Consider the following 10,279-nt stretch of genomic DNA (forward strand, 5'->3'; position numbering starts at 1 on the left):
AAAGCTAACTGGTACAATCATAGATAAAGAAGCAGTCAGAGAAATATGATGGGGTACTCAAAGGGTCCTAGTTATTACAACTGGGAAGACCTGGCTTTATAGCCCACTCTGATGTTCACCAGCTATATAATTAATTACTCAAATATCACTCAAAATTAGTGCATAAATGGATGGTAGTATTTATTACAGAATTGATTTGGCAACTAACAATAGCACTTGACAAATATTAGCTATATGCTAGTAAAAATAGAGTAACCCCAAATTTCATAAAGAAGGCAATACTTGAATTAGATATTGCAGAAGAATTACTATAGTTCAGGAAATCAGAGGGGAGGCACCCGATTGTTAGAACATCAGGCAGGCTAAAGGCAAAGAACTGAGAGTGGTCTAACCTAACAAAGTAGGAAAACCACTATGAGCAATTCCAATAGTAGGAAATAATATCAGCAAAATAAAAGGTAGGGGAACTATCCAGGACTTTAAAGTCCAGTCAGTGTTGTTCAGATTAGATGTGGTAGGTTACAGGTTGCAGGGAATTCTTGATTCATCATACTGGCCCATTGGCCTCACAGAGTACTCACTCATTGATGTGTAACTGATTCCACAATTTAATTCTTACATGTGGAGCCTGTCTAAGTCCTCATTCTCCCTCCCTGCTCAGCTTCACCCCCAAAGTTTCCTTCTTTCTTATTTCCATCTTTTCATCCCATGGTTTCCCACACTCATCTCCTAGCCCACCAAAGCAGTCAGACTGGGGCCTGTACAGTTGTGATTATCATTTAGACAAGGTAGTAGGTGATTTAGAGTCTTACAAATGTATATTAGATGACTATTACTAGAGACCCACTGCCATATAATTTCCCCTGTTGTCCCTCTTAAGCCTGAACCAATCAGATGTCCTCTTTTTCCTGACCTTTGTCAAAATGCCTTGAAAGGCACTACTGGGTCAGTCTAGACAACTAAAAGGTCTCTAATAGATTCAACAGCCCCCCAGGAGTTCAACTGATTCTGGGTTAGACTATTTTTCTCTCTGTAATGACAATATTTGTATCCTTGGTATCTTCTGCCATTGAAATTCCATAAAGCCAACCCCTGATTCTACTTGTTTAAATAATAATAGGACACATCAGATGCATCAGGGTCAGCATGCACCGTGTGGAATCACATGAATGGCTTATTTCTTCATTAAAAAACTCGGCAACAAAGAACTACTGGCAGTTGAAAAATAAATCCATATCACTGACTGCATTATAAAGTGAGATTACAAGTATATGTATGTCTGGATGAAATATCCCATTGAGTTGTTCATCTGTTTTTTGCATTTTATTATTATTAGGTATTTGCTTTTTGTTTTGAGAGGAAAACAAGTGCCTTTTGGAGATGTTCTTTCTGTCAAGGGGCTAATGTGCTCTTAATTAAAATCACAAGGGCAAGCTACAATGAAAAGCATGGTCTTCTGCAGAGGCAGGTGAATAACTACAGCTGAAGTAAACTCACTCCTATCCTCTACACCTGGGAGGAGCACGAACACACCTTCCAAGAACAATTCTGTGTTTTGAAGAAACCGAGGTCACAAGACTTGTTTTCTGGGAGTTTTCTCCCAAGCACTCATAATTCTCACAGGACTCCAGCCTTGGAACGTGTTCTGACAAAGGCCCTTGCTTACTCATTTTCCCTGTTGCCAGGGTAAACATCCGATTCAGAAACCCACGGCCTATACTCTGGTCTTTCAGAAGAGAAGTGTGCATTAGATGTGGTTCTTGCTACTTAGGAATACCCAGGCTGGGTACAGCCTGTAGAGTTTTCCCGGGATGGCGCCCCCTCCTCTTTGTTGATATGTAGTAACTTCACCTACATATTCTGTTTCACACGCACTTCCCTTCTTTTTTTAAAAACAAAATTGAAAATGTTTGCTTTCCTTACAAGCAAGGGGAATTTTCGTACTGAATGTGCATATTTTAGCATGACAAACTGGCCTTTAAGGTTTGCAGGGCTACTTTTTTTGTTTTTTGTTTTTTTTTAAGTTCACACGCCCTTTAGACTTTATCGTTTTAGACTTTTTTTTTTTTTAGATTTATTTATTTATTATATGTAATTACACTGTAGCTGTCTTCAGACACTCCAGAAGAGGGTGACAGATCTTGTTAAGGATGGTTGTGAGCCACCATGTGGTTGCTGGGATTTGAACTCTGCACCTTTGGAAGAGCAGTTGGGTGCTCTTACCCGCTGAGCCATCTTACCAGCCCCCAAGACCTTTCTGTTATAGACAGGCACAGCTGTAAGTTTTATACCTGCTGATAGGTGTCAAGACTTGTCAGTGAACTTGAATTAAAAGAAGTGTTGAAAAACATTCTAACACCTGAGGGTGGGTGTTTAAGCCCAGGCATGGCATGAACTCAGAACTTCAGTTTTATTGATGACAAAGATAAATCAGGACAGTCTACAGCCAGTGTGAAAATAGAGGATTCAGGCATAATAAGAGCTTTTAAAATTTCTGAGTCAACCTTTACATTTCCAATTTTATGAGCTATCATTGATGAAATAAGGGTCACACTGAAGTTACTAATGTTCTATAATTATTAGTCTGACATTGACACAGGATTATGAACCTAATAACTACCCAAGTTGGCTTGATTGTCATATGGTTAATAATTAGGTAAAATTCTTAAAATGTTAGTAGTCACATACTTGAGGCAGTAGGGCCACATACCGAGAAACTAGAATCGTATTTTGCTTTCAAATTCATGAAATCAAAGCACCTATGGCTTCATTGTAGGGCTGATAGTGTATGCTCTGCACTGACCCTGAACTAATGGAGATGTGTTCAAGTCTCTGATAATCATTTCCTGTGCATTTTCACACTGGTTTTGTTTATTTACTGTGTATCTACAATTCCCTCCCCCCTCAGGTGGGAGCCTGCAAGCTGCTATATCTGAAAATGCTGCGTCCAATAATCACTTCCAAGAGCCCAAACTCAAAGACATCCTTCTACAAATTTCCTTGGGTCTTAAGTACATCCACAACTCTGGCATGGTACATCTGGACATCAAACCCAGTTAGTATTTTTTCCATCTATATTCCTGCCATATTTTGTCTTTTATAGACCATCCTGAAAATCTGCCCCTGTATACCTCCAATCTCAAAGACAGTACCATCTACAAGAATCACTTTCTTCCATTTCTTCTCATAACAAATTCAAGTATCTTTGTTTTCTCCTTGAGCTAGGGGATACAAGGAGGAAAAAAAGACAATTTCTCATGTAGAGCAAAGTATTAAACCAGACATTAAATTTACCACGTTGTCCATATTCTGATTGTGTTGTAACTAGTACTGTGTCTGTCTGTCTGTCTTTCTTTCTTTCTTTCTTTCTTTCTTTCTTTCTTTCTTTCTTTCTTTCTTTCTTTCCTTTTCTTCTTCTTCTTCTTCTTCTTCTTCTTCTTCTNCTTCTTCTTCTTCTTCTTCTTCTTCTTCTTCTTCTTCTTCTTCTTCTTCTTCTTCTTCTTCTTCTTCTTCTCCTCCTTCTCCTTCTCCTTCTCCTCCTCCTCCTCCTCCTCCTCCTCCTCCTCCTTCATCTTCATCTTCATCTTCATCTTCTTCTTTTCTTCTCCTTCTCCTTCTTCTTTTGGTTTTTCTGAATCAGAGTTTCTCTGTGTAGCCCTGGCTGTCCTGGAACTCACTTTGTAGACCAGGCTGGCCTCGAATTCAGAAATCCGCCTGTCTCTGCCTCCCAAATGCTGGGATTAAAGGCGTGTGCCACCACTGCCCGCTGTACTGTGTTTTTCTAAGTCATCCTTGAGCTGGGCGAACAGAATGAGTGTGTTTATCACTTGTGAAGCCTAAGGAGAAGTTATTATTTTGTGGGTTTTGTTTATTTTCAGACAGCATGTAACCATGCTCTTCAGAGGATGGGAACTGTATGAGGGCTGTTCATCTTAAACATTTGTTATCCTATTATTCACTGTTCTGATCCGATGTAAGAAATTACAGAGCTGGGGATTTGTGTCCAAGAGGCAGATGCAGAACAGTCTTTGTGTGTTCAAGATCATCTACATTATGAGTTTCAGGCTCCATTTTTGTGTCTTCAAGACCATCTATATTATGAGTTTCAGGATCCTCAGAATTACACAGTGAGACAAAGACAGAAGGGGGGGGAGGGCGGGAGGGAGAAAGGGAAGGAGGGAGACCATGTAGAAAACAAAATCCAAGGTTAGTAGTTATTCTGCAACCATACCAAAGGAGAGGAGCTAGCATGTCATGGCCATGAAAGGCTGCTTGTGGGGTGGGAGCCCAGAAATCATTACTTATGTCTACTCTGTATTTTTTTGAGGTAACATCTTCATTTGTCATAAGATGCAGAGTGACTCTCCTGTAGGCCCAGAAGAGGCTGAAAGTGAAGCTGACTGGTTTCTCAATGCCAGTGTGATGTATAAAATTGGTGAGTCTTCTTTTCTATTCCATGAGTATATCACTTTATCAATAAACTAACTACATTTACTCCATCTCCAAGAAAGACATATTCATAAAAACACCCTTTCTTTCTCCTTTAAAAGGTGACCTGGGCCACGCGACATCAATCAGCAAACCTAAAGTGGAAGAAGGAGATACTCGTTTCCTGGCTAATGAGATCTTGCAAGAGGTATAAATTAGGGAATCAGGGTGGGGGTGGGCTTACTTTTTTTTTCAACTTTTAATTTTTTGAGACAGAATCTTGCTGTGTCATTAAATACAGCTGCTGCAAACCTATCTTAGCTTCTCAAGTAGCTGGGAGTGTTCAATGAATTATATAATTAATTCAACTGTTTTTACTCTCAAATGAAGAGTATGTATTTGTAACTCAAACTGAAGTCTCATTTACATTCAGAATAGAGATCAAACACAGTAATGAAATTTCCCAATTGCATAGGAATGTTGTCTTTATCAGCAGTGAATCAGTATTTACATAGTTCTTTCTAAAGATCCCTCATTATTTCTAGTATTTCTTAGAATTCTTAGCCTTGTGGGTTGCATAGGAAAGAAACCATCTCTTCATGGTCATCTTTGTCTTTATCATGTTGTTATCCTCCTGATAGTCCACCAGCTCTTATCACTAAAACGGCCAGCCTGTGAAGTCTGACCAGCTAAACTACAACTTCTTTCTGGGTAATACTTAGGGAAAAAAGTATTTTCTTGAGATCAGCTAATTATATGTTCACACCTCCTAGAATCTGACAGAAAAAAATGATGCAGAGATTCTGCCATGGTCTCTTGGGGCACAGAAATATTGTTAAGGTTTGTTTGTTTCCTTTAGCTTCTTAGGCATAACCCAGCAACTATAGTAAATATAACTGTTGGCCTGGAAGCAGCTGAAAGTGAAGGGCTCATAAGATTCAAACCTCTGCCAATCACATTTTAGACTCACTATCTTTGGCAGACTAACTGGTCTTCTTGTCTTCTGTCTTGTAGAATTATCAATACCTTCCCAAAGCAGACATATTTGCCTTAGGATTAACAATTGCAGTGGCTGCAGGAGCAGAGTCATTACCCATCAATGGTGACATGTGGCATCATATCCGCAAAGGGAACTTTCCAGAGATTTTCCAAGAACTCTCAGATGACTTTTATGGTCTACTCAAGGTGAAACATCTTCTGAGATGAAATGCAGATGAAGTATCAGTGAAGACAGGCATGGTGGTGGGGGGAAGGGGTTAGGTAAATCTGAATGTGGTTGGGTTCGTTCATGAACAAGAGGGAGGAAGGATGTAGAAGTTCAGATAAGACAGAGTGAAATTTCTTCAGAAAACTTAACTTCCATAATACACTGATGTGAACACTTTATTTACTCTTCCTAATAACCCCATAGAATGGCAGGTGGCACATCTTTCTGCTGCACAGGATCTCTTGTTTTCAGTTAATAATTGGCCATTCTAAATCAAACCTTGGCTTTCCCCTCCAACTTCAGAGTCTGCCCTGTCGTCAATGACACTGTTTTCTGAAAGAATCACCTAAAGAGCATCTTTGAAAGTGTAAGCAACTTAGAATTAGAATAATGGTAGACTGCATTTACCCAAGAGTTTCCCATAGCTGAAAATGGTAGAGACTTGCAGAGTAGATGAACGGTTTTTCTCAAGTGATATTGAAGCATCAGAGAAAGTAGATGAAAGAGTATAGGTGATTATCTTCTACGAAATTAAAAGGTTGAAAGCCAAATGGCTCTTCAGGCAACACAGAGAGACTTTTAAGTATTTTATGGTCATTAAGAGACAAAAAAAAGAAAGAAAAAGAAAAAGAAAAAGGTACAATGTAGTGGAAATCCAAGTCGCAGGTACAGACAACCGGTGTTTTCAGACATGTTCCACTTTCTGTTCAAGGTAGAACAATGCTCCACTGAGGTCAAGCAGTTTTACAAAACCTAGTGGTAGATACTGAACTGAAGTTGCCTTGAATGGGGAGCTATTGCCAGTATCAACACTGTTTCCTTCCATGGTCCTAAATCTGTCTTCAGAACATGATCCACCCAGCTCCAAAGGAGAGACCTTCTGCAGCAGCTCTGGCCAGAAGTCGAATTCTCTGGCCCTTCCTGGAGAAGACCGATGAACTCCAGAAACAACTGAATTTGGAGAAATCCAAGACAGCCACACTAAAAAGGTACAGTTGGTTGTTGGAGTCAAAGAAGGATTTGTCTGAACCACTCCCAGTGGTCTGACTGGACTAATGTGTCTTTATAGAGTCAAGTTTATTGCTTATTCTACATCATCAGACGTAGGCTCTGCCCACAGGAAGCCTGGCAATGTGCTTCCTTTCTGGCATGAGACTCTGCAGCTCTGTGATTAGACAGTTTTGAAAGAATTCCAGGTAATGCAAAGGAAGCAAGAGGGAGGTATACAACACCAGCAATAAGTCCTTGGATTCTGAAAGACAGCAGATATCAAAGTAACTGGTGATCACCTAAGCCAGTCTTAGCTACGTAGAGATCTGTTTTAGGGTGCTTAGGTAAGGGGGCACCTACTTTAGAAAGCACCAAGTTGCAGAGACAGGAGGCAGACATTCTATCCTGCTAACATGTTTAGAGGATTATATGTTTTCCTGAGAAAAGGCAATCTCACCTCTGGTTGATGTAGGTTTGTATTCATTTGTGTATTTATTTCTTCATTAGACAAATGGGAATTAGTGTAGGTGTGGTTGGAAGAGGTCATTCAATGATTTTTTACATAAGCTTTTGAAGGAATTCTTAGTTTATTTTTGTATATGTGCACTATTGAAAATAAAAGGAAATAAAATACGGTCCTTGCTTGAAATTTGCTGAAATGTTTAATTTTGCTTAGCTACAAAGACCATCCTAGAAGGACTAGCTTGAAAACCTGAACAGTCACCAAACTCATGTTTTGATTTTGAGCTGCAGAGACTCTCAGCCTTTAGTGGGGTAATTGTCTATTCCCAATAAACCACTTCATATTCATTTGCTCTTTTTGAGTTTCTTTGTTTCGGGTAATAAATTACAACACACACACACACACACACACACACACACAAATATGGGTACATATATATTTATATATATTTATATATATGTACATATATATATATGTATTCATAGGAATGCAAATTGTCTGTGAAGATGTGTACATACTCTGTGAGACTAGGCTGGAGCCACAAGCGACTGTCATTGTTTAATACCAATGACAGTTGATGGGTACCCATCATATAGATGAGGCAGATGGCATCTTGAAATTGTCTAGATCAAGGGGTAGTAAACTTGTTCTATAAAGGACTAGATATTTATCATTTCATGATTTGAAGGATGTATGATTTCTGCTGAATTGATTCAACTCTGCCACTGGTGAATAAAAACAACCACTGAATATATAATATATTTGTAATATGTATGTATATAGCAGATACAAATGAGTAACTGTTTCAATAAGATCTGTAGTTTGTTGCCACACGGTTCTTATATTTTGCCTAAAGAGTTGTTCACCTAGAATTTTAAATTTAAAGGTGGTTTATGAACCATACATGTATCAGCCTTTTAAATGATAGTAAAGATCATAAGAACTGATGATGCCATTCTGCATACAGCTCAGCCTTGATCCTGTAAAACTGAAATTATCTATGACTATAAATACTCCCTCTCACTAGGGAAGCCTTTACCTATGCCTGTCTCCTTTGATTGCAGGGAACTGAAAAAGGCTCAGCATATCCAGACCCCTCAGAGAGACATCCACCATTGTTATTATCAGACCTACAAAGGCTCAAGAAGCACAAGACACCTCCTGGTGGGAGGAAGGAGGAAGGTGCCCTCAAGCTTCACCTGTGGGGCATCCTCTGTGTAGGAACTCACTTCTGGTCTTTTGCTACACAGCCTTTTGAAACTTTTACAGGATACAAAACTGAACCAGCTTGAATGTACAAAGATCTCAAAAGCCACCCTGATGTGGCATCTATAGGCAAGATCACAGAGCTTCCAGGGTTTTTCCTTAGCAACAGTCTTGTGTATCATAAGTACTGGAGTCTTCTTTTCCCTAATGATATATTTCTAGAGCCACTTACTAAGGACTCCCAATGAATAATCAGAAAAAGTGGCTCTGAACTGAAAGAAGCAGCAGAAATGTGCTACTTTGGCCTATGGATTAAGAAGCTGCCTTTATTTATTCTTCACTGGGGTCCAAAGAACTTTCTCTGTACATAGAAAGGGATACAATATGGCTTTAAGTGTCAGCTTCCAAGAGAATGTTGCCTGTATTTCAGAGTGCTTTCCAAGATCTGTCTGCTCCTGCAATCACCAGCTCCTTTGAGCAAGGAATTTGCCTACTAGACTTTCTGAATGGAAGCAATCTCTTTTCTGATTTTGCATTATTAAATAAAAGACTATCATTGTGTGAAACAACTAGAGTAAGACTATAATTTGGACATTCCCGAGGTGCTTATTAATTTGTAAATCACAATCAGCAGAGGCAGAGGACCCGGGAAGTTTGATGTACCTGTTCCCCGTGTGTTCCCCACATGTCTTAGGTCTCTGTGGAAGACTCCAATTGCTTTTCAGTTTTTGAACATCATATCATCATCTGGTTCTCTTGATTTTTTTTTTTTAACACCAGAACTCATCCTTTTGTTTTTTGTGTTTTTTTAACATATGTTAATCCAAATCATTGTAAATAAAGATTTTATCTTGTCCAAAGACAAACATGGGTAAAACATTCTTCTTTGTGATATGTACAAAGAATGTGAACTATATGCTAGAGCTTCTTGTAATTAAGAGGAAATGTAGGTCAGTAGTGGCATGTCTTTGTGTTAGCACCATAAACCCAATTGCACAGGTACATCTATAATGGCAATAAAATATTGGTCATAAATATATACTTTTTACAGTCTTAATGAAGGCATCCTGCTAAAATTTTAATTAAAAATTAAGAAAATATCCCTACTAACTACAAAGTATTTCTAAAGTTGCTTTCAAAAGCCCGTAAGCCCTTGGCATAGTAGAAGGACTTTAATCTCCTCACAGTCATTATGAGGCTTTATAAAAACGATTTGAAAGTAAGAACTTGAGTAGACAAGGTGGTGGTTTGAATATGCTTAGCCCAGGGAGTGTCACTATTAGGAGGTGTGGCCTTGTTGGAGGAAGTGTGTCATGGTAGGAGTGGGCAATGAGAGCCTCCTAACCACATAGGAGCCAGTCTTCTCCTAGAGGCCTTCAGATGAAGATGTAGAACTCAGCTCCTCCTGCATCATGCCTGCCTGGACGCTGCTATGCTCCCACCTTGATGATAATGGACTGAACTTCTGAACCTGAAAGGCAGCACTAGTTAAATATTCTAAATAAGAGCTGCCTTGGTCACTGTGTCTGTTTATAGCAGTAAAACTCGGAGACAGAATAGTCAAAGGTAGTAGTGCTGGTTGCTTGGGTTTGTTATCTATTTTACCAACTTTCTATTTTCAAAACTGTCTGTTTATGGTAAATTATTGCCATCCATAGCTGGAACTTTAATACAGAGGGAGAGAGAGAGAGAGAGAGAGAGAGCCAAAGGTAACAATGTACTTCGCACTCCTGGGTATAGATAGTAATATGGTTCTCCTTCTTCAGTCAGTTTGGAAAGGTTAAAATCTGTAGTTGTTGTGCCCAGATTGTAAAAACCCCACAGAGACCACCAGGAATCACAACCCCCTATAACCGCATGAGGGTCTTTATTCAAGCTCGAGCTTGGGCCATCAACCTTCTTGATGGAACAGGAAAGAGAGTGAACCCCCAGGTCTAAGTGAAGGGGGTTTATAAAGGAAAAAAAACCATAAGCAGGGTTTTCAA

At 39.3% G+C, this 10,279-nt stretch overlaps 1 protein-coding gene across 1 annotated transcript in view; it reads left to right on the forward strand.

Moving 5' to 3' along the window:
* Wee2 (WEE1 homolog 2) overlaps positions 1-9,156 on the forward strand; it is a 28,796-nt gene extending 19,640 nt beyond the window's left edge. Inside the window, exons 7-12 of the mRNA XM_021191315.1 lie at positions 2,909-3,055; positions 4,328-4,435; positions 4,551-4,636; positions 5,443-5,613; positions 6,482-6,624; positions 8,153-9,156. Of these exons, the coding sequence (XP_021046974.1) occupies positions 2,909-3,055; positions 4,328-4,435; positions 4,551-4,636; positions 5,443-5,613; positions 6,482-6,624; positions 8,153-8,309 (812 nt within the window). The 3' untranslated portion in view covers positions 8,310-9,156. The remainder of the gene's footprint in view (positions 1-2,908; positions 3,056-4,327; positions 4,436-4,550; positions 4,637-5,442; positions 5,614-6,481; positions 6,625-8,152) is intronic.
* Positions 9,157-10,279: the final 1,123 nt, after the last annotated feature.

This window comes from Mus pahari, chromosome 2 (assembly GCF_900095145.1).
Source record: "Mus pahari chromosome 2, PAHARI_EIJ_v1.1, whole genome shotgun sequence".
Taxonomy (NCBI): domain Eukaryota; kingdom Metazoa; phylum Chordata; class Mammalia; order Rodentia; family Muridae; genus Mus; species Mus pahari.